This window comes from Haliotis rubra, unplaced genomic scaffold (genome assembly GCF_003918875.1).
Source record: "Haliotis rubra isolate DU_JTF1 unplaced genomic scaffold, ASM391887v1 Scf211, whole genome shotgun sequence".
Classification (NCBI taxonomy): Eukaryota; Metazoa; Mollusca; class Gastropoda; order Lepetellida; family Haliotidae; genus Haliotis; species Haliotis rubra.
The window spans coordinates 1,216,495-1,241,598 of NW_025766126.1; the positions used below are offsets into that span (position 1 = coordinate 1,216,495).

Genomic DNA, 25,104 nt, shown 5'->3' on the forward strand with positions numbered 1-25,104 from the left:
AATGTCAGAGATCTCAAAGATCCGGAAACAAAAGAGATCCGGAAAGAACGTCGTCGAGAGACGGTTTCTCAGAAGCTCGAAAGAAAAGAGATCGAACAAACTAATCGTCGAGATCATCAACAAAAGAGATCGGAAAATAAATAAATAAAGAATATCGTTTCCCCTCCGCTCGAAAGAGATAAACATAGTAGAATCGTTGAAACAAAGTCGGAAAATTCAATCAATCCAGAATATCGTTTCAACAAAAGGAAAAGTCATCATCCAGAATCTCAAGTTTCCGGAAACAAAGAGATCAGGCATCACCAATCAGAATGAATCAAAGGACAGAAGAAGAGATCGGGCATCGTCGAGAGATCGTTCCGGCACAAAGGAAGAATCGTCGTCAAGAATATCAGTTTCAGGAAACTCTTCCGGAAAAAAGTCGGAAGGATATCATCTTTCGGTTCAAAACAAAGGATAGATCGAAGAATCGTCGTAAAGGAATATCAAAGTTTCCGGGCTCGAGGAAAGAGATCCGGCGCGTCGTAATCGAGATATCAAAGGTTTTCGAAAACAAAGGGATCGAGATCGTCGTCGAATAAATCAAAGGTTTCTCAGGAAGCTCGAAAGAGATCGATAAATTAATCATTATCAGGATCGTTCCGAAACAAAGAGATCCGGAAAGAATCGTCGTCAGAATATAACTCAAAACAAAGGGATCGGAAAGAATAAATAATCCGTCAGTTTCTCCGGCACAAAGGATCCGGGAGGCGCTCATCAGATCAGTTTCTCCGGCTCGAAAGATCCGGCGTCGTCAATAAAGGATCATCAAAGTTTCCGGAAACAAAGATCGGAATGAAAATCGTGAATCGTTTCCTCCAGCTAATCAGAAAAGGATCGGAAGAATCGTCGTAAAGGATCCGTTCAGGTATCGAGATCGAGGTTCCTGTTCTCCGGAACAAAGGATCGAGGTCGATAAGTCAGGATATCAAGGTTTCAGGCTCGTCGATAAGGATCCGGGCGTAAAGGATATCAAAGGTTTCGAAGTAAAGGGGAAGGATCGGGAAATCGCGAGGATCGAACGTCGAGAGATCATCCGGTTTCAAAGGCTCGAAAGAAAGAACGTAAAATTCAGGATATCAAGGTTTCCTCGAAACGCAAAGGTCGAATCATAATCACAGATATCGTTCAAAATTTCGGAAAGGATCGGAACGTCGTCAGGATCAGGTTTTCCGGTACGGAAAAGGATCCGGGCGTCATGGTCCAGGATCCTCAAGGATCAAAGAACAAAGGGATCGAAGAACGATCGTCGGGTATCGTTCAGGTTCGGGTCGTCGAACAAGGGATCGTCAAATATCGGATCAGGTTTCCGAGAAACAAAGAAAGTCGAAAATTTCGTCATTAAAGGATATCGTTTCCGGAAGGAAGTCGGGAAGAACAAACCAGGATCATCAGGATCAAAATTTCAAAGGGATCCGGGAAGAAAATAAAATCTCAGGGTTTCCTCAAATTTCGAAAGATCGGAACAGTCGTCGTCGGGATGGATCGGTTTCCTCGCGGAATTTCGAAGGGATCGAGGAAGAAGTCGTCAAGGATCTGGAACAAAGGGAAGGATCGGGCGACAAAGTCGATATCAAAAGTTCCGGATCATCAGGTTCCGTGAAATAAAGGAAATCGATTCTCGGGAAGGATCGAAGATCAAATCAAAATCAGGTTCCTCCGGTTCAAAAGGATCGGAAGAAAGGAACCGGGCGCTGGATCAGGTTTTCAAAGGAACAAAGATCGGATCCGAACGTGGTAGGGAATCGGTTTCCTCGAAGCTCGAGGTCGGGAAGTCATCAATCCGGGATATCTGGATCAAAACTCGGAAAGGATCGGAAGAATTCGTCGTCAGGATCATCCGGATCGTCAGTCGATAAGGATCGGGCGCAATTAAAGGATCATAAAAGGTTTCAGAAAACGAGGATCCGGAACATCGTCGGTATCAAGTTTTCTCCGGCTCAAAGATCGGGGTCACGTCGAAGTCGTCAGGATCGTCAATATCGTTTCCGGAAACAAAGGATCGGGCGTCGTCGAGGATCGTCGTTTCGAAACTCGAAAGAATCGGAAAATAAGGATCATCAAAGATCAAAAATTAAAGATCAGGTCGTCAGGATCATCAAAGGTTTCTCCGATTTCGGAATCGGTTCGTTTCGTCGTCAGGATATCGGAAGATCGTTTCCTCGACTCGATCAGGCGTCGATCAAAGATATCAAAGGTTTCCGGCGAATTTCAAAGGATCGGAACAGATAAGGATCATCGTTTCTCCGGCGCTCGTCGTCAGGATATCAGGTTTCAGAAGGATCGAGGATAAACGTCGAACAAAGGATCAGATCGTCGTCAGGATCTCGGTTTCCGGCGAACAAAGGAAGGATCAGGGCGTCATGAAGTCAGGATCATCAAAGGATCGGGTCGTCGTCCGGATATCAGGTTTCGACAAGGACAAAGTAAAATTAAGGATCATCAGGTTCGGAGACAAGGAAAGGATCGGGGAAGGACATCATCCTGATTCAAACAAAGGATAAAGATCGTCGAATCGGTTTCGAATTTCGAAAGGATCGAACAATTGAGATCATCCGGATACACGAAGGATCGGTCGTCGTCAAAATCAGGTTCCGTTTCCGAACAGGAGAGTCGCAAATGGGATAAGAATCATCCGAAATAAAGAAAGGATCCGAATTTCAGTAAATAAAGGATCATCGTTTCCGGAAGAACAGGGTCGGAAAATATAAATAAAGGATATCGTTTCCTCGACTCGGGAAGAAGTAGTCGGTTTCCGGAAGGATCAGGTCGTGGGATCATAAAGTTTCCTCGAACTCGGAAGGATCGAAGTCGATAAAGGTATCGTGGACCGGAGAATAATGGTAGGGATATCCTGACCACATAACAGGCAGAGGGAAGAGAGGAATAAATTAGTGTTATCGGACATGAGGAGAGGATAAGGAGAACAGGTGGTAAAGGACATCAGGGCACGGGGCACAGGGGAAGGGGATGGGAGGAATAGCGAGTAGGGATATCCTGGACATAAAGAGCAGGGGAGGGATGGGAGGAATAGTGGTAAAGGATATCCGGGACACATGGCGAGGGGAGGGATGGGAAGAATAATTAATTGGGATATCAGGACACGTACAGGGAGGATCCGGTAGGATGTAAGGGACACAGAGGAACAGGGGGAGGGATGGGAGGAATAACCGTGGAAGAATTGTCCTGGACAGCGAAGAGCAGGTGAGGTTAAGGTCGGGGAATTGAGTGGATTGAATTCGGTATGGATATCCTGGACACAGAACATGGAGGGATGGGAGGAAGAGTGGGTAGGGATATCCTGGACACAGGAGCAGGAGAGGGATGGGAGGAATGGCGGTGTAGGGATATCAGGGTCACAGGAACGGGGAGAGGGATGGGAGGAATGGTGGTAGGGATATCGGGGACGAACAGGAGCAGTCGAGGGATGGGACAATATGGTAGGGATATCCCTGGACATAGAACGGGAAGGGATGGGAGGAATGGTGAGTGGGGATATTCTGGACATGCGAGGCAGGAGAGGGATGGGAGGAATGAGTGGTAGGGATATCCGGGACACCAAGACCAGGGGAAAGGAATCGGAGGAATAGTGGTAGGGATATCCGGGGAGACAGGAGGAGGGGAGGGATATCCGGGACACAGGACAGTAGAGGTATGGGGACACAGGAGCAGGGGAGGGATGGGAGGAATAGTGGGTAGGGATATCCGGGACACAGGAGCAGGAGAGGGATGGGAGGAATAGTGGTGGGGATATCAGGGACAGGGAGGAGGGATGGGGTGGGAATGGAGTGGTGGGGGATATCCGGGACACAGCAAGGGAGCGGGGGGAGGACGTAGGGACACAGGATGGGAGGAATGGTGGTAGGGATATCCTGGGGACACAGAAGCAGGGGAGGGATGGGAGGAATGGCGGTAGGGAAGGGCAGGGGAGGTCGGGGTGGTGGTGGGGATGGGGACATAGAACGGGAGGGATATCAGGGACAGGGGAAGGAGCAGGAACAGGGGATGGGAGGAATAAACAGGGGATGCGGTGGTAGGGATATCGAACTGGACAGGGAGACAGAATAACGGGAGGGACGGGAACAGGGGATGGGAGGATAGTGGAAGGGGTGGGAGGAATATGGAGTGGTAGGGATATCCTGGGGGAAGGATCGGTGGCGGTGGGGACAGAGGACAGGAGAGGGAGGATAGTGGTAGGGATCAGGAGGCAGGAGAGGGATGGGACAGGTGGTGGGGATATCCGGAGGGGCAGTAGTAGGGACATGGTGGTGAGGAGCAGGGGAGGGTCGTGGGGATGGGAGGAATAGTGGTAGGGATATCCGGGACACAGAAGACAGGAGAGGAGGATGTCGGGAGGAACAGGTAGGGACACAGGGAGACAGGAGGGATCCGGGAGGAATAAGGTGATGGGGACATGGGCAGGTTGTGGTGGGGATATCCGGGATTGGGGGATATCCGGGGACAGAACAGGGAGGGATCGGAACAGGGGAGGGATGGGAGGAATAGTGGTAGGGATATCCGGGACACAGGAACAGGGGAGGGATGGGAGGAATAGAGGTGAGGGATATCCGGGACATAGGAGCAGAAAAGGGTGTGGGACAGAAAAGGTGGGAGGAATAGTGGTAGGGATATCCGGGGACAAAGGCAGGAGGAGGGATGGGGCGAACGGTGGTAGGGATATGTATCCGGACATAGGAGCAGGGGAGGGGATGGGAGGAATAGTGGTAGGGATATCCGGGAACTGGGAGGAGGGAGATGGGAGGAATAGTGGTAGGGATATCCTGGACATAAAGGAGCAGGGGGAGGGTGGGAGGAATGGTGGTAGGGATATCCTGGACATAAGAGCAGGGGAGGGAATGGGAGGAATAGTGGTAGGGATATCCGGGACACAGGAGCAGGAGAGGGGATGGGAAGAATAGCGGTAGGGATATCCGGGACACAGGAACAGGAGAGGGGATGGGAGGAAGTAGAAGGGACACAGGAGCAGGGGAGGGGATGGGAGAAATAGTGGTAGGGATATCCTGGACAAAAGAGCAGGGGAGGGATGGTGGTATGGATATCCGGGACACAGGAGCAGGAGAGGGTACGGCAAAAATATAGTAGCAGAGAATTCCAGGACATGGGAACAGAAGGGGCGGGAGGAGAAGTGGGAGAGATAACAAAACTAACAAACATAAACGAAAACAACAATACTAAGAAACAAGCAGCCTCAAGAATCAAAGCAGGAACTAAACATAAGACACTAATCACAATCAAAACACAACCAACGCGACAATTGCACACATACAAACCAAAAAGTACAACAGAACTCCAGGTAAACAAACGAATACATAAGCCACCAATCAAAGAAAGAAACAAGAAAACAATTAACAAAACAATTCAAAATTAACCTGACTAAGCACACAGACAGCATGAGAACAAAGCAAAAGAAAAGTAACAATCTAAAGATAAACCAACGACAACAAGACAAACCTAACAACAGATCAAAAGAAACCATCTAAAGATGGGTCAAGCAAACAATGAAGCTACCAATGAATACGCAAAGAGAAAACAAGAACAATGAAACACCACCAAACAACAAACTCAGTACAGAACTGCAACAAAAACAAGCTAAATAAACCTATTCAACCCGAAACTTTCAAAAATGGAAAACATAATGAATAAGACAAATGAAACTAAAAAGAAAAATCAATAATCAAGAGACACAACCAGCAACCACAACTAAATATCAAATAAAACCCCAAAAAACACCCTGAAAACAATTCAATCAACCACCAACAAAAATAAAACAAGATAAAAACTAGAAAACTGCAAACAGGGAAGTTAGAACATCGAAGGAAAAAACAACAGCTAACAACCAAATGAAAAAACAGCAACATAAAGATCAACCTTTTAAAACAATGAAACCATTCCCCAAAAACACAAAAATGAAAGAAGAAAACAAATAGCAATAAGCAATAATTACAAAATAACCAAACAAATAACACAACAATCCAAATGTAAACAACCAAAACAAAACAACCTATAAAAAAACCGATCGATGAATCAAGCAGCAACACCAAAAGAACAAGCAACCAAGAATGCAGTTTACAAGATGTATGTATCCATTAAACCAAGCAAACAACCAGGAAAAGAAACTAAAACCAGAAGCACAACAGAACAATTAACAAAACAACAAATATAGAACAACCAGAAACGCAAACAAAGATTACAAGTAAAGCTAACAAACAAAACAACCAGAAACACAAGAGTAATTAAGTAGAAACCAAGTAGGGATGATGTAAAGAGAGTAGGGGAAAATGGAAGGAAAAGTAAGAAGGGTGGAATGGGACAATGTTGGTAGTAGAACAGAGAGGGAAGAAGTAGACAGGATGAAGGAACAGTAGAGAACAGTGGTAGGGCAAGCAGGGAGACTGGAACGAAGAGGGACGATTTGGGGGAAGTGAGAAGGCTGAAGGGAAAGGTCCATCCAGCAACAGGCAGAGTTATAAAAAAACTTTGAGCAACAAAACAAGAAAGTAACCAATAGAAAAAAAGAATCTAACCAACCAACAAAATAAAAAGGAAGAAGAAAATACAACAAAACAAAGCAAACAAGCAAAATAAAGACAAATCAGTGAAACATATACCACAAAAAGAATCAAGAAAACTGCCAATGAAACAATTTGATAAAACATCTAGCCAACCAACGGAGCACGGAGCCAATAAACTTAAAACAGCAAAATATAGCAAACACTCAGTTAGTATACAAATCAACCAACAAATAAATTAAACAGACGATGGAACAAATATGCAAAACAACCAAACAAGCAACAGCCAACATATATAAGCAAAACAACAACGTGAAACGACGTAAGTAGAAAGTCAATAAGAAACCAGTAATATATACAAGAAAGATCAAATGATGAAAACTTCATCCAAAGTAAAGAACAACCAGTCAATAAACACAATAGTGGTTGGGAAATCCGGGACACAGGAGTAGGAGAGGGGGACGGATGGAATAGTGGGAGGGAGATACCTGGCACAGGAGCAGAAGGGGTAATAATGGAAGGGAAATCCGGGACATGGGAGCAGAAGAAGGGACGGGGGTAATAATGGAAGGGAAATCCAGGACACAGGAGCATTAGAGGCGACGGAGGGAATAGTGGGTGGGATATACGGGGCACAGGAGAAGGTTAGGGGACAGGAGGAATAGTGGTAGGGATATCGGGGACACTGGAGCAGGAGAGGGGAAGGGAGGAATAGTGGTTGGTAAGTCCAGGACACGGGAGCAGAAGAGGGGACTGGAGGTATACCGGGAGAGGAATCAGGGACATAGCAGGAAGGGATAGGAGGAATTGTCGTAGGGATATCCAGGACAGATCAGCAGGTGAAGGAACGGGGGGGGGAATAATGGCAGAGAAATCCAGGACACAGGAGCTGGAGAGGGGATGGGAGGAATAGTGGTGGGGGCATCGGTGACACAGGAGCGGGAGAGGGAACGGGGGAATAGTGGTGGGGGCATCGGTGACACAGGAGCAGGAGAGGGAACGGGGGAATAGTGGTGGCCCGGGGAAATTCAGGAACATAGGGGATGGGGAGAAATAGTGGTAAGGAGATCGGGGACACAAGAGCAGGAGAGGGGAATGGAAAGCTAGTGGTAGTTAGATCCGGCACATAGAAGCAGAACTGGGTGCAGGAGAAAGTGGTAGGTAAATCCAGGACATAGGAGCCGAAGAGAGGACGGGAGGAAGTGGTTGGGAAATCCGGGACACAGGAGCAGGAGAGAGGACAGAGGGAATAGTGGAGGGGTATACGGGACAAAAGAGAAGGAGAGGGGACGGGGGGAAGTGGTTGGGATACCCGGGACATAGTAGCAGGAGACAGGACAGGAGGAATAGTGGTAGGGAGGGGAAAGCCTTGACATAGGAATAGGAGAGGTGACGGGAGGAATTGTGGTGGTAAAATCCGGGACACAGGAGTAGGAGAGGGGACGGCAGGAATAGTGGTAGGGATATACAGGACACAAGAGGTGATGAGACGGAACAAATAATGGTAGGGATATCCAGGACACAGGAGCAGGAGAGACGACGGGAAGAATAGTTCCAGAGAAATTAGGGACATAGGAGCAGAAGAGGGGACGGGGGGAAAAGTGGTGGAGAAATCCAGCACACAGGAGCATGACAGGGGAATAGTGGATTGGATAAATGGGACATAGGAGCAGGAAAGGGGGCGGGAGGAATAATGGTAGGAAAATCCGGGACACAGAAGTAGGAGAGGGGACAGGAGGAATAGTGGGAGGGATATCGGGCACATATGAGCAGAAGAGGGGACGGGAGGAATAGTGGGAGGGATATCGGGGACACAGGAGCAGGAGAGGGGAATGGGGAATAGTGGTTTTGTATCCGGGACATGGGAGCAGTAAAAGGGGACGGGAGGAATAGTGGTAGGGATATCCAGGACACATGAGGAGGTGAGGGGACAGGAGGAATAGTGGTAGGCAGAAAGATATAAGGGAAATGTTGAGAAATGAGGACATGTGAATAGTAGATGATTTGGGAAGTGCATTGGTAGATTGGAAGTAGGGGCAAACGGTGTTGCAGAAAATGGCAAATGGGAGCAGGAGAAAGTAGTTATTGTCGAATGTCAGATGTGAGGGTAGATTGAGAAGGGAAGTGTGGTGATTTGTTACTAATGACAAGAGGGGACGGGAACTTTAGACAATATGGTTGCAGGTGTGTGCGTGAGGAAATGGGGCCATGGTTATAAGAAAGAGATGGAAGAGGAAATAATTAGATGTTTCAGCATTATCCTTTATGAAAAGTAGTGCAGTAATTATTTTTATTCCCAATTTATCTATTGAGGTCAGATTAACATGAGTCAGTGAGTGAGTTAATTTTTTTAGTTTTCCACCGTTTTAAGCAATATTCCAGCAATAACACGGTTGGGGACACCAGAAAATGGGCTTCACACACTGTGCCCATGTGGGGAATCGAACTCGGGTCTTCGGCTACCCCACCTCCCTCAGGTTAACAGGAAAAAAACGTCTGTCCAGCACATTGTAATCGATCACAGACCTAGTCATAACACTAATAATATCAAATTCATTCTATAGCTAATGTTGCACAGTCAATGGAGTACATTGCTTTGATATGGCTAGGATGAAGAAATGGGGGAAAGATCACTCTGTTACATAAGTTCATAAAGTTTGGCAACAAACGTTCATAATTTCAAATTTGCATCACACTTAACAAGCTGAAATTAAACTTTGACATTGCCACAAGTAAATTTTATCAGGCAAAGTTGTCACCTTGCCATGTATTGCTCGGATGGAACAATAGATCAATGCATCCTCGGTATGTGTCCAGATCAGACAACTTCACCAGTAACCTATTGTAAGTCTTACGTACCTGTTTATTACAATGGTTGTGTTGTATAAATAGTACTTGATGGAGGGTTATTGTGTCCAAGTCGGAAAGGCTTACCAGTCATCTATCATTTGTGTTTATGGCGAACCAGCTCTAACTTGTATGTTAATTATGTAATATCAACATATCACCAGCGTTCATCAGTGACTCACCTCTTGGGTCCACGTCAGTAAGGACTGACCAGTCACCGATTCTTGTCTTAAAGGTTTGTTAGCCACAGTAACTGCTTAGTACGAGTATAACTTAAGGGAGGATCACCTGGTTTGATTTGTGTGATCAAGGTTTGTCAGTCAATGCTGCAATACAGTACAGCTCCTTCATGATAACTTGTAAAATTACTCATTACCTCATTCCCCCACCCACCGATTGGCTAAACAATGTATGTTGCATGTTTGTGATACCACACTCAGATGTTCACCTGAGCTATAAAAGTACAATACCACTCTGCCTGTTGGTTTGGAGAATCTTGAAGGTATTCACTCACTTCTTACCTCACATGGATTTGGCTGGGTATGAAGATTACTTGATGGAAGAGCAGCTGTGTCAGTGTGACATGCATTTTACATCAAAGTGTGATTCATCAAAGTGACCCGTTTTTGTGTCCAGGTCAGAAAATCTTTACCTTTCACCTGGAGTTTTCTTAATAATGTGTTGGTGATAATGGATGCTAGTTGTGAACAAATGCTATTTTTAGTGACTGTAAATATCAACTTATTATCAGTGTTTAAGAATATGCTCGTCATAGCAGCTGCTGCATATGAAAAACTGAGCATCAAGCTATTACCTGTTGTGTTGTGTTGTGTGTACAGCTGTGTTATACAGCTGTAAATTACTGATTACCTAATTCACTCACCCATTGGTTTGGCAACCCATACATGTCTGTTTTGGTACAATCAGAGAATCATCTGAGGCTATACAAGTACTATACCACTGTATCTGTCCATTGGGAAGGAGAATGATCCAGGTACTCACTCACACCTTACCAAATATGCTCTATATGTATTTCACTCCCATCAGAGGTATCAATTCTCACCTTGACAAGCAAAAACATCTCTCATCTTTTGTGTGAGAAACAAGAGTTCTGTCTCAAGGTATGGTTCATATGTTCTCTCTTGTCACTATATTGCAACATACTGCCAGTGAGATGTAATGGTTTAACTCACTCTCACATACAGCAATAAACACAGCTATTCATAAGTTCTCTCAATACTTGGTGATAAGTATCTGACAAATAATCTTAGTGAAATTTATGTTTGATAATATCACTCCTAAAGTCATTGTCAGTTAAGAATGATGTACAAACATATTTGTGTGAAATTAACACTGATGCTTATATCTCATGGTGAAATTAATGTGTGTCGCTTTGTTCTTATAAGGAGTGACAAATAAATGGAATATTAAGCTCTGGGTCCATGACTCATGAGCACACTTGGTCAAGCTCTGTTCATGCTACGTTCTATTCTTGGAATATATATGTGAATAGTTCATCACCGCTTACAACTGTGCTGTCACTGATTCAAACAATCATACAATGACATCAGCTAGAAAATGTTTTCATCTAAATGACCACATAATTCAACTTCAGTTGATAAATAAAAACATGACCACAACTTAAACTGCAAAGTGAAATTTTATTAGAAAAAGATCTGGGTATACCCCAAAAACAAGTAACAAGTTAACTCATGATATATTCCCGCATTTTCATCACAAAAAATGTGATTGATTCAACACATGTCAGCCCAATAACAAGGTAACTCCTGGTATATTCCCGCATTTTCATCACAAAAAATGTGATTGATTCAACACATGTCAGCCCAATCAGAAATATCACTCAAAGCCACATTGTCAAGCCTCAATACAATAAGACATCTTGGAGTTGGAGTTCATATATAAACAACCACCTAACTCTATACACCTATCTATACTTACCTGTCCCCTGCACCTTATTGTGTTTAGAAGAAGTCCCTGGTGCCAGATGACAGACTGGTGCTGTACTCAGCCAGGAGAGCTTCCAAGTCCTCCAGGGTGTCCTGGGGCTCCTCCAGTCTTGCCTGCTTCACAGCTTGGGGCACCTCGCTGTTGTCATCTGGGCACTTCCTCTTGCGTGAGGGCAGGGGCTCTGTGCTGGGTTCAGCAGTGGGTTTCCTCTTTTTTCTTAAAATGAGTTTAGTAAGATACAGATATTCCACATCATATTCATCATCAGAGTTAGGTTCAGCTTTGTCCACTGCTTTGGCTGCATTGACACTTACTGTTGCAGCACTGATGTCACCTGACTTAGCACTCTCTGTTTCTGAAACAACCTTATCCTTTACTTTCTTAACAGGTACAGGCAAAGTCTTGCAACCTGTACTGGGCAAGACAGACTTCGGTTTTAAGTAAGCACGATCAGCAGATTTCAGCTGTTCAGCAAAACTAAGCTTAGATGAGGACTTAACATGCTCAATGATACTAATACCACCCTCAGATTTAGTGATGCGGTTGCCAAGAGTCTTGCTCTGGGGCTTGATGTGCTTAGCTCCAAGAGGCTGAGGCACAAAGTAGGGCTTGCTCTCTGGGCGAGGCTTGCTAACTTTCTCTTTAGGAATGTGAGGCTTTGGCTGTTTTGGTCTGAAAGTGTGGGGCTTGTGTTTGCAGGGCTTGAGCTCAGGCTTGAGCTTTTGTTGGACATTTGGTTTGGGGCTGCTTGTTGTAGGTATGGCAGGGGTTGCAACATGGATAGACTGGGGATGAGGACCTGGACTGGGCAGGTCAAGTGGGGGCAGAACACAGGAGAAGGCCTAATGGGTCATACAGTCACTGTATCACTTTCATATTTCATTATAGGAGAGTAAATGTAAGAATATATCCAATGTTAAATCTGTTGCAAGGTGAATATTATCGTTGACTATATTGCTGATATCAATGCTGATGTATTTTAGACTGCCATTATAATTGTACTGCCTATCGTGCAGTGTCATTAACATTGCAGGAGTCTACTTTTCTACACTAGGTTGTATGGCATAAGTCTTTACATGGGGTCTAAAACATGAAAAACTTGGGATGAAGGACTGGATTTGCATCATCCTGATATTGATGATAAACTGATGTTTATTTTGTCTTTGTTACAATTTCAAACCATTAAAATAAAAAAAATACCTTTGGTCTCATCAGATGTAGGTCTAGCTCTGAACTGGGCAGGCTGACAGGTAGCTGGCAGACAGGCATCATCACCCTAGGTTTACTGCAAGGTGGTGGCTGGGGGACAGTCACAGCTGGCTGCAGGAGTTTTGGTTGTGCGTAACCGGGTTGGAGGTTAACATGATTACCAGCTGGTATCCAGATAGTGTTGTTATCTACCAGACATCTGGTCCCATCTCCCATCACCACTGTTGGTAGCCCAGGTGGCAAGCGAGTCACCGGTACTGTAATTAAGAATAGTTTCCTTTAACTGGTTCAAAACAAAATCATGAAGACCAATATTTAAGTGTAAACCCATAAATTAACTCAAGGTCTTTTAAAACCATGTCCAGTGTCTCTGCATGAACTAAGTCAATAATTAAGTTGCGTCATGATTACTTTTTATTCCAACACACCTACAGACTGTGCCAGTTATATTCGGACACTTGAGGTAATTTCCATAGAGTTACATGTTATTTCAGCGTAGCATACATAATTTTCATGAAGTGAATTTAGGATGGATCTTTGTAAAATTTGACAGGCAAATGTGAAATCATCTCTGCTCTGGGCACATAATTTCAGTTCAATTTTCCGACAACTATTAAACTAATGACATTACATTTATCAACTAATTACGCATGGTTCCACAATGCACAATCCCATGGCCCGCCATGCTAAAGGAGTTCACAGCACTGTACCTATATGGCGATAAAATTGTTTCCATTCGATAAATAAGCAACGGAAAATTAGACAGAAATTATGTTTCTGTAGGTAAGATGATTCCTCACAAATGTGCCAAACTTGGATCTTACGAAAATCAAATTCATGAAAATTATTTAAGCTACACTAAATTAGCATGTTAGTCCATGGAAATTACGTCAAGTGTCCGAATATACCTGGCACCGGCCTGTACATACAAGTCTTTTGAAAAGATTTCCGCCCGTAAGTTACACCCGTTTCTTTTATCATTCTATACCTAAAATTGAATGGATTTTATGAAAGGCCTTAACCTAACCCTAAATCTCATCCCCTCGAAATAGTCATAATAAATGGAATACATTTCAAGCGGGGTTATGGGCGGAGCTTTTACCAGTCTTTTGATATGTGCCGTACATTGAGACGCTGAGAATAAATTGGTGTATCAGCATTTCGTGGTTTGCATTGTAAACAGATTACATGCAGCTTTATCACTGGTAAAAAATAAAACTTCCTGTACCTGCCGCCGTAGGATTCATAGTTTTCTCCATCTCTTTAGTTAGCGCAAACTTTTCGAGTTGTATTTAGCACGAAAAGAACACTGTGAATATTTCCACTGATAGCTGTCAAAATGGCTGACAGAGGAAGAGCTACTGTTGTCATGACACCGCAACTCCAGCCAATCTACGCATGCGTCGACATTAAGCATTGTTCAGCACGTCACTTTTACATTTCAAATATAGATAGATCTACATCAACACTTGGTAGGTCATCTAGATTAAACATGTAATGGGACGGTCGAGGCAATGCGAAGGCCATTCGAAGGGAAGCTACTCTAGTTTGATATGAAACAAGAGTTACCTTTCTTGAATGGGGAATTTATGTGCGCTTGATTGAACCACCAAGCAAGTGAGTGAGTGAGTTTAGTTTTACGCCACACTCAGCAATATTCCAGCTATATGGCGGCGGTCTCCAAATAATCGAGTATGGACCAGACAATCCAGTGATCAACAGCATGAGCATCGATCTGCGCAATTGGGAACCGATGACATGTGTCAACCAAGCCAGCGAGCCTGACCACCCGATCCCGTTAGTCGCCTCTAACGACAAGCATGGGTTACTGAAGGCTCATTCTAACCCGGACCTTCACGGGTCCCCAAGTAAGTATATATTGAGAGATAGAAATCAGGGATCGTGAAATTGATTACAGTAAAGAAAGCGACGTGTTTGGAGACTGTCTTTGTGATGTGTTTGGTGAAGCGGGGAAACGTGATATCTTTTAACTTTAAATATTCTTGCAAAAGAATAATATTGTTCTGTTCCATGGTCTGAACATGGGAGCAGGCGTGGACAAGGGAAGGTTAAAGTGCGGACAGGTGGTGAAATGGCTGGCATAGGATTGGGAGAAGGGAAGAGAAGTTAAGTGGTGGGATGTATTCAGGGGCGTCTGAGAAACTTGGGGACGCAGGAGCACTAAAGGAGAAATGGAGTAGAGTGATATTGTGGACGTAAGGGGACGAGGGTACATGTGAGACAGTGAAGAATATCTGTACGACAGAGGCTATGGGTGGACGTCGGCGTGGGGAAGTGGCTCTGTGGAGATGAGGGTGGCGGGTATGGGAGCAGGAGGGTGAAAAGAAATTCGTAATAGATCATGAAGAGTGGGAATAAGAAAGCAGGGTGGAAGTATAACGGAATGTTTGGCACGTTCCAAAACGTAGGTAGCTGAAGGTGCGGGCACGGGGATATAGGAGTAAGAGAGGGTAAGGGAAATCAAATTGGGGGGGACTGAGGTATATGTTGGGAGACATGGGAACATATAAGAAGAACAAGGTTGAATACATGACACATTTTTTAAGGATACCAATTTCATAAGAACGTGTCATGTATTCATGCTCGTCCAACTTCGGAATGCCTATCAAGAACTTCAACTGAACCATGATTGGGACAAGTGACGGTCTTGGACTGTATTAGAGAGTATGGGAAGAAAAGAAATTGAAGTTTAAATCGAGAACAGTGCAATGATTTCTTTGGTTTACATTTGTGTATCAAGTTACGTCTGATAGAGCCAGGATACTGTTTGCTGTAGAATAAAAACATGCTCAGTTCTCATTTCCGGTGTTTTTTTCCCTAATGGACCGCCCCCGTGGTGTAGTGGTTAGAGCGTCCGCCCTGAGAGCGGAAGGTCGCGGGTTCGATCCCCGACCGCGTCATACCAAAAGACGTTAAAATATGGGACTTGTTGGTCCCTGCCTGGCGCTCGACATTAATGGGTACAACGCGGACTGGTCGGCTCGGAGTCAGTATACTGTGTCTGAGTGGGGTATTCATGCTTCACTGCGGCATGGTATCTCAGTGAGCTAGCACTATAAAACCAGCTTCAGTCTGGGCTAGTACAAGCAGCCGCACATACACATACACACGCATGCACGTCGTCATATGAGCGAAATATTCTCAAGCACGACGTTAAACCCAATTTCACCTCATCTTTCCCTAATGTAATAACATGACACTATGGGGATACCATGTCGCAATATGTAACCGTGTTTGGGAGTGCAATATGTTTCGACTATAAGCGAGCGTGCCTGAAGATGAATATTTTGAGCAATGTAAAACCATAATCGATCAGTCCCATAAGCTTTTATTTCATTGTGTTTTGGGAACAAGATGAAGTTGTCCTCAAATACACTATTTCGGATCTCATATTTCTGAAAACGATGTTTCACAGTTTTCATAGTTTGACATAACACGTTCTCAATATATATGACAGAAAGCTTCTGGAAAACACAAGAGCATCTATATCAGGCAAAGCATTCCCACCCATGTAGTATTCGTGGACCAAAAACTGTATGACTGCTCTGTACTCAAGCTTATCCATTTCTACCGTTTCAATAGGGGTACATGTGATTAGATGTCATGTCGGAATCATCCTCCGCCAGTGAACGCTGACCAACTGTTCAGGATTCTGGGCCAGGAGTGGCAAGCAATACCACAGTCATCACTGAGGACATTAGTGAGGTCGATGAGGGCTAGATGTGCAGAGTGTGCCAGAAACAGAGGTGGACACACGCACTACTTATCTAGCAATTGACCCTGTGACTTTTCACACTGACCCTTCGTTATTCGGCTGAATTTTGTTGTGCTATACATCTCATAATGTTCTAAAAAAAACTGTCATATTCATGGAATCAAAGCTAAAGTATCGTATAACATTAGTTGAGCTTCGATTTCAATTGGCGTTCTTAACTTAGCAAAAAGTAAATGAGTGTTCTCATATTTCTTTGAATGAGTATATATTAGCTGAATGTCTGTGGTCATCAAAATGACACCGCGTCATCCTTGGTGTCACTAATGATTGCCCTATGAATGTGTTAGTCAGCATATCTGCTTGGTGTGAATATCGTTTAAATATGAACAAGTTTTGGCCTGGTCAGTGTGGGTGTGTGTCATTGTGGGCTTTGGTCTGTACGGGATTGCCTTTCATGGCGCAGTTGGTGCGGCTGTAAAATCACCTTTTATCGCTCACCCATGTTCGGGCATTGGTGTGATAACCATATGTTCCTTAGATGTTTGATTGGCATTTTAGGAGATGCTATTTGATGAACAGAGAGACTAGTCTAGGACTCATCTTCTTGTTACTGCTTCGTTCAACGTTCCTTATTTGTATTGCTGTACTCGGGACATATGAGCGAGTGAGTTTAGTTTTACGCCGCTTTTAGCAATATTCCAACAATATCACGGCGGGGGGACATCAGAAATGGGCTTCACACATTGTATCCATGTGGGGACTCGAACCCGGGTCCTCAGCGTGACGAGAACGCTTTAACCACTAGGCTACCCCACCGCCCCTCGGAACATATGAGGCTAAACAAGTATGTCTGTTGGTTCAGAGAAAGATCCAGGTACTGATTACTCACTTACCAAATATGTTCCACATTTGTTCTACTTCCCATAGAGGTATTGATTCTAAGGTTGAAAGTAACAAAGTATTTCTGATCTTTTGTGAGAGGAAGCCGAGTTGGGTCTCAGTGGGCATATCGTATGTTGTCACTATGTTGCAACAATATTGCCAGTGTGACACATAGGGTTCAAAGAAACCGAGGTCATCAACATTGTATGTGGTGTACCAGTAAAAATACCACTTCACTCACACCCGTGTGTGTTTACTTGATTCTGACAGCGTCTTTGAGTCATCATTCAAATCTTATTATGACTTTAGATATGAGTGACATCAAAGTAGAAACTACATGATTACTGACATCGTGTTTTTTGGTGTTTTTTTATTTTTTGCTTTTTGTTTGTTTGTTTGTTTGTTTTGTTGTTGTTTGGTTTTTTGTTTGTTTGTTGTTTTGTTGGGTTTTTTTGGGGGGGACGAGGTTCTAAGATTACGGCCGTGATCAGCGAGTGCTTTTCTTACCAGGGAGCTCAAAAGGGTTTTGGAAATACCTAGTAAAGAAGAATTCCTTACGGTCAGATTTGCGTCATGCTAATTGTACGATCCATATGTGAGAATTCATTATTACCCTCGCACTTACTCAGATAAAAAAAACCAATTCTGACTCTTGTTTCGAAACATCAGTATGACAGGCAGCCTGCAGGCTCGTATACTGGACTTAAATCCTGTTGCTCGTGTGTTGTCTTATATCTGCTGCTAATTATCAGACAAATAAACACCTCATTAATGTAGCTTCAAACAACGTATTGTAGCAATTTATAGTTCAACCTTAACTGCTCTCTTCAAGCTTGGTCTGTGTTGCAGATGTATACTTATCTTTGATCTATATACTGCTATCATGATTTTACATACACTTTAATGAATGTTTTTGGGAGTCTGTTTCTAAATTTGTGTCATGAAAATATTCTGTCGAAAAATAATTCCAGTATCAATTCTAAATAAAGCAAGGGCTGTGAAATATAGCATGTTGTTTTGTCGATTGCAGTTTACAGTTAGAAAACATAACTGATAATGTATTTAGTAAAGGTGTTTGGATTCAAGGTACACTTACTTGAAAAATATATTACGTCAGCTATGACTCATATTTACAAAGTTGTTGTGTCAAATACTCAGGAATTATAGGTCATGTAAAACCATGTGCTAGTCCATTAATGCTGAACACGACTACTACAAGCTGCGAAGTTATATTTATCTTTCCGAAACTGAAGAGTACTTCACAGGCACAAACTGGATAGCAGATAGTGGAAAGAATAGGTACAGAATGCAGATACAAAAGAAAGTGCCAATACGTACACCCTGACAGAGTCTAGTGTTTGGTAATGTAGGAAATTGTGGAATATTCAAAGCAGGGTAACATAGAACATACAAGAGTGGGATAATGAGGGAAAGCACAGAGTAAGGAAGTGTGAAACAGTACAGAGAAGGGCAGTAGAACATACAAGAGTGGAATAATGAGGGAAAGCATAGTGTAAGAGAGCGTGGAACAGTACAGAGCAGGGTAATATAGAAAATACGAGAAAGGGATTATGTGGGAAAGCACAGAGAAGGGTAACATAGAGTATACATGAGTTTGGTAATGCTGGAAACCACTGTAGAAGTATGTGGAACAGAACAGAGAAGGGCGGTAGAACATACAGAAGTGGGATAATGTGGGAAAGCAGAGTAACAGAGCGTGGAACAGTACAGAGAAGGGTAACACAGAACATACAAGAGTGAGCTACTGTGGGAAAGCACAGAGCAAGGGAGTGTGGAACAGTACAGAGAAGGGTAACACAGAACATACAAGAGTGAGCTACTGTGGGAAAGCACAGAGTAAGGGAGTGTGGAACAGTACAGAGAAGGGTAACACAGAACATACAAGAGTGAGCTACTGTGGGAAAGCACAGAGTAAGGGAGTGTGGAACAGTACAGAGAAGGGTAACACAGAACATACAAGAGTGAGCTACTGTGGGAAAGCACAGAGTAAGGGAGTGTGGAACAGTACAGAGAAGGGTAACACAGAACATACAAGAGTGAGCTACTGTGGGAAAGCACAGAGTAAGGGAGTGTGGAACAGTACAGAGAAGGGTAACACAGAACATACAAGAGTGAGCTACTGTGGGAAAGCACAGAGTAAGGGAGTGTGGAACAGTACAGAGCAGGGTAACACAGAACATACAAGAGTGAGCTACTGTGGGAAAGCACAGAGTAAGGGAGTGTGGAACAGTACAGAGAAGGGTAACACAGAACATACAAGAGTGAGCTACTGTGGGAAAGCACAGAGTAAGGGAGTGTGGAACAGTACAGAGAAGGGTAACACAGAACATACAAGAGTGAGCTACTGTGGGAAAGCACAGAGTAAGGGAGTGTGGAACAGTACAGAGAAGGGTAACACAGAACATACAAGAGTGAGCACAGAGTAAGGGAGTGCGGAACAGTACAGAGAAGGGTAACACAGAACATACAAGAGTGAGCTACTGTGGGAAAGCACAGAGTAAGGGAGTGTGGAACAGTACAGAGAAGGGTAACACAGAACATACAAGAGTGAGCTACTGTGGGAAAGCACAGAGTAAGGGAGTGTGGAACAGTACAGAGAAGGGTAACACAGAACATACAAGAGTGAGCTACTGTGGGAAAGCACAGAGTAAGGGAGTGTGGAACAGTACAGAGAAGGGTAACACAGAACATACAAGAGTGAGCTACTGTGGGAAAGCACAGAGTAAGGGAGTGTGGAACAGTACAGAGAAGGGTAACACAGAACATACAAGAGTGAGCTACTGTGGGAAAGCACAGAGTAAGGGAGTGTGGAACAGTACAGAGAAGGGTAACACAGAACATACAAGAGTGAGCTACTGTGGGAAAGCACAGAGTAAGGGAGTGTGGAACAGTACAGAGAAGGGTAACACAGAACATACAAAGAGTGAGCTACTGTGGGAAAGCACAGAGTAAGGAGTGTGTGGAACAATACAGAGAGAGGGTAACACAGAACATACAAGAGTGAGCTACTGTGGGAAAGCACAGAGTAAGGGGAGTGTGGAACAGTACAGAGAAAGGGTAACACAGAACATACAAGAGTGAGCTACTGTGGGAGAGAAGCACAGAGTAAGGGAGTGTGGAACAGTACAGAGAAGGGGTAACACAGAACATACAAAGAGTGAGCTACTGTGGGAAAGCACAGGTAAGGGGTGTGGAACAGTTACAGAGAAAGGGGTAACACAGAACATACAAGAGTGAGCTACTGTGGGAAAGCACAGAGTAAGGGAGTGTGGAACAGTACAGAGAAGGGTAACACAGAACATACAAGAGTGAGCTACTGTGGGAAAGCACAGAGTAAGGGAGTGTGGAACAATTACAGAGAAGAGGGTAACACAGAACATACAAAGGAGTGAGCTACTGTGGGGAAAGCACACAGAGTAAGGGAGTGTGGAACAGTACAGAGAGAAAGGGTAACACAGAACATACAAAGGTGAGCTACTGTGGGAAGCAGCACAGAGTAAAGGAGTGTGGAACAGTTACAGAGAAGGAGTAACACAGAACATACAAAGAGTGAGCTACTGTGGGAAAGCACAAGGAGTAAAGGGAGTGTGGAACAGTACAGAGAGAGGGAGTAACACAGAACATACAAGAGTGAGCTACTGTGGGAGAGAAAGCACAGAGTAAAGGGAGTGTGGAACAGTACAGAGAAGGGTAACACAGAACATACAAAGAGTGAGCTACTGTGGGAGAAAGCACAGAGTAAGGGAGTGTGGAACAGTACAGAGAAGGGTAACACAGAACATACAAGTGAGCTACTGTGGGGAAAGCACAGAGTAAGGGGAGTGTGGAACAGTACAGAGAAGGGTAACACAGAACATACAAAGAGTGAGCTACTGTGGGAAAGCACAGAGTAAGGGGAGTGTGGAACAGTACAGAGAAGGGTAACACAGAACATACAAAGGAGTGAGCTACTGTGGGAAAGCACAGAGTAAGGGAGTGTGGAATAGAACAGTACAGAGAAGGGTAACACAGAACATACAAAGAGTGAGCTACTGTGGGAAAGCACAGAGTAAGGGAGTGTGGAACAGTACAGAGAAGGGGAGTAACACAGAACATACAAAGAGTGAGCTACTGGGGAAAGCACAGAGTAAAGGGGTGTGGAACAACAGAGAGTGACACAGAACATACAAGGAGTGGGACTGTGGGAAGCACAGAGTAAGGGGAGTGTGGAACAATTACAGAGAGGTGGTGGAGACAGTAACACAGAACATACAAAGAGTGAGCTACTGTGGGAAGAAGCACAGAGTAAAGGAGTGTGGAACAATTACAGAGAGAACAGGAGTAACACAGAACATACAAGGAGTGAGTGAGCTACTGTGGGAAAGCACAGAGTAAGGGAGTGTGGAACAGTTACAGAGAGAAGGGTAACACAGAACATACAAGAGTGAGCTACTGTGGGAGAAAGCACAGAGTAAGGGGAGTGTGGAACAGTACAGAGAAGGGGGTAACACAGAACATACAAGAGTGAGAGCTACTGTGGGAAAAGCACAGAGTAAGGGAGTGTGGGAACAGTTACAGAGAAGAGATTAACACAAGAACATACAAAGAGTGAGCTACTGTGGGAAAGCACAGAGTAAGGGAGTGTGGAACAATACAGAGAAGGGTAACACAGAACATACAAGAAGTGAGCTACTGTGGGAAAGCACAGAGTAAAGGGAGTGTGGAACAATTACAGAGAAAGGAGTAACACAGAACATACAAGGAGTGAGCTACTGTGGGAAGAGAAACACAGAGTAAAGGAGTGTGGAACAGTACAGAGAAGGGTAACACAGAACATACAAAGAGTGAGCTACTGTGGGAGAAGCACAGAGTAAAGGGAGTGTGGAACAGTACAGAGAAGAGGGTAACACAGAACATACAAAGAGTGAGCTACTGTGGGAAAGCACAGAGTAAGGAGTGTGGAACAGTACAGAGAGAAAGGGTAACACAGAACATACAAAGTGAGCTACTGTGGGAAAGCACAGAGTAAAGGGGAGTGTGGAACAGTACAGAGAAGGAGTAACACAGAACATACAAAGAGTGAGCTACTGTGGGAAAGCACAGTAAGGGAGTGTGGAACAGTACAGAGAAGGGTAACACAGAACATACAAAAGAGTGAGCTACTGTGGGAAAGCACAGAGTAAGGGGAGTGTGGAACAGTACAGAGAGAAGGGTAACACAGAACATACAAAGAGTGAGCTACTGTGGGAGAAAGCACAGAGTAAGGGAGTGTGGAACAGTACAGAGAAGGGGTAACACAGAACATACAAAGAGTGAGCTACTGTGGGAAGAAGCACAGAGTAAGGGAGTGTGGAACAGTACAGAGAGAAGGAATAACACAGAACATACAAAGAGTGAGCTACTGTGGGGAAGAAGCACAGAGTAAGGGAGTGTGGAACAGTACAAGAGAAGGGTAACACAGAACATACAAAGAGTGAGCTACTGTGGGAAAGCACAGAGTAAGGGGAGTGTGGAACAATTACAGAGAAGGGTAACACAGAACATACAAAGAGTGAGCTACTGTGGGAAAGCACAGAGTAAAGGAGTGTGGAACAATTACAGAGAAGGGTAACACAGAACATACAAGAGTGAGCTACTGTGGGAAAGCACAGAGTAAGGGGAGTGTGGAACAGTACAGAGAGAAGGGTAACACAGAACATACAAAAGAGTGAGCTACTGTGGGAAAGCACAGAGTAAGGGGAGTGTGGAACAGTACAGAGAGAGGGTAACACAGAACATACAAAGAGTGAGCTACTGTGGGAAAGCACAGAGTAAGGGAGTGTGGAACAGTACAGAGAAGGGTAACACAGAACATACAAAAGAGTGAGCTACTGTGGGAGAAGCACAGAGTAAAGGGAGTGTGGAACAGTACAGAGAAGGGTAACACAGAACATACAAAGAGTGAGCTACTGTGGGAAAGCACAGAGTAAGGGAGTGTGGAACAGTACAGAGAAGGGTAACACAGAACATACAAAGAGTGAGCTACTGTGGGAAAGCACAGAGTAAGGGAGTGTGGAACAATTACAGAAAGGGTAACACATACAAAGAGTGAGCTACTGTGGGGAAAGCACAGAGTAAGGGAGTGTGGAACAGTACAGAGAAGGGTAACACAGAACATACAAAGAGTGAGCTACTGTGGGAAAGCACAGAGTAAGGGGAGTGTGGAACAGTACAGAGAAAGGGTAACACAGAACATACAAGAGTGAGCTACTGTGGGAAAGCACAGAGTAAGGGAGTGTGGAACAGTACACAGAGAAGGGTAACACAGAACATACAAGAGTGAGCTACTGTGGGAGAGAAGCACAGAGTAAGGGAGTGTGGAACAGTTACAGAGAGAAGGGTAACACAGAACATACAAGAGTGAGCTACTGTGGGAAAGCACAGAGTAAGGGAGTGTGGAACAGTACAGAGAAGGGTAACACAGAACATACAAGAGTGAGCTACTGTGGGGAAAGCACAGAGTAAGGGAGTGTGGAACAGTTACAGAGAAGGGTAACACAGAACATACAAGGAGTGAGCTACTGTGGGAAAGCACAGAGTAAAGGAGTGTGGAACAATGTACAGAGAAAGAAAGTAACACAGAACATACAAAGAGTGAGCTACTGTGGGAGAAGCACAGAGTAAGGGAGTGTGGAACAGTACAGAGAGGGGTAACACAGAACATACAAAGTGAGCTACTGTGGGAAGAAGCACAGAGTAAGGGAGTGTGGAACAGTACAGAGAGAGGGATTAACACAGAACATACAAAAGAGTGAGCTACTGTGGGAGGAAAGCACAGAGTAAGGGAGTGTGGAACAATACAGAGAAGGAGTAACACAGAACATACAAAGAGTGAGCTACTGTGGGAAAGCACAGAGTAAGGGAGTGTGGAACAGTACAGAGAAAGGAATAACACAGAACATACAAAAAGAGTGAGCTACTGTGGGAAAGCACAGAGTAAGGGAGTGTGGAACAATTACAGAGAAGAGAAGGGTAACACAGAACATACAAAGAGTGAGCTACTGTGGGAAAGCACAGAGTAAAGGGAGTGTGGAACAATTACAGAGAAGGGTAACACAAGAACATACAAAGAGTGAGCTACTGTGGGAAAGCACAGAGTAAGGGAGTGTGGAACAGTACAGAGAAGGGGTAACAGAGAACATACAAGAGTGAGCTACTGTGGGAGAAGCACAGAGTAAGGGAGTGTGGAACAGTACAGAGGCAAGGTAACACAGAACATACAAGTGAGCTACTGTGGGAAGAAGCACAGAGTAAGGGAGTGTGGAACAGTACAGAGAAGGGGGGATAACACAGAACATACAAAGTGAGCTACTGTGGGAAAGCACAGAGTAAGGGAGTGTGGAACAGTTACAGAGAAGAAGGGTAACACAGAACATACAAAGAGTGAGCTACTGTGGGAAAGCACAGAGTAAGGGAGTGTGGAACAGTACAGAGAAGGGTAACACAGAACATACAAGAGTGAGCTACTGTGGGAAAGCACAGAGTAAGGGAGTGTGGAACAGTACAGAGAAGGGTAACACAGAACATACAAGGTGAGCTACTGTGGGAAAGCACAAGTAAGGGAGTGTGGAACAGTACAGAGAATTAACACAGAACATACAAAGAGTGAGCTACTGTGGGAAAGCACAGAGTAAGGGAGTGTGGAACAGTACAGAGAAGGGTAACACAGAACATACAAAAGAGTGAGCTACTGTGGGAAAGCACAGAGTAAGGGAGTGTGGAACAGTACAGAGAAGGAGTAACACAGAACATACAAGAGTGAGCTACTGTGGGAAAGCACAGAGTAAGGGAGTGTGGAACAATTACAGAGAAGAATTAACACAGAACATACAAAGGAGTGAGCTACTGTGGGAA

General features: G+C 44.3%; 2 protein-coding genes across 2 annotated transcripts; both read right to left on the reverse strand.

Moving 5' to 3' along the window:
- Positions 1-3,395: 3,395 nt before the first annotated feature.
- On the reverse strand, positions 3,396-3,998 carry LOC124276673 (proline-rich receptor-like protein kinase PERK2). Its single transcript, XM_046712313.1, has one exon. The coding sequence runs from the start codon at positions 3,996-3,998 to the stop codon at positions 3,396-3,398; it is 603 nt and encodes a 200-aa protein (XP_046568269.1).
- Positions 3,999-11,100: 7,102 nt separating this feature from the next.
- On the reverse strand, positions 11,101-13,992 carry LOC124276678 (ESX-1 secretion-associated protein EspI-like). Its single transcript, XM_046712317.1, has 3 exons — positions 13,822-13,992; positions 12,585-12,850; positions 11,101-12,226 (listed from the first exon to the last, which is right to left on the reverse strand). The coding sequence occupies exons 1-3, from the start codon at positions 13,850-13,852 to the stop codon at positions 11,399-11,401; spliced, it is 1,125 nt and encodes a 374-aa protein (XP_046568273.1). The 5' UTR covers positions 13,853-13,992; the 3' UTR covers positions 11,101-11,398.
- Between the last annotated feature and the right edge of the window lie 11,112 nt (positions 13,993-25,104).

Bases quoted from the DNA above. Each gene is read 5' to 3' on its own strand.
- LOC124276673 (XM_046712313.1), bottom strand. From the start codon at position 3,998: ATGTCCCCATCCCCACCACCACCCCGACCTCCCCTGCCCTTCCCTACC.
- LOC124276678 (XM_046712317.1), bottom strand. From the start codon at position 13,852: ATGGAGAAAACTATGAATCCTACGGCGGCAG. The intron at 12,851-13,821 runs GTACAGGAAGTT...TCTTAATTACAG, and splicing joins TATGAATCCTACGGCGGCAG to TACCGGTGACTCGCTTGCCA. The intron at 12,227-12,584 runs GTATTTTTTTTA...ATGACCCATTAG, and splicing joins TACATCTGATGAGACCAAAG to GCCTTCTCCTGTGTTCTGCC.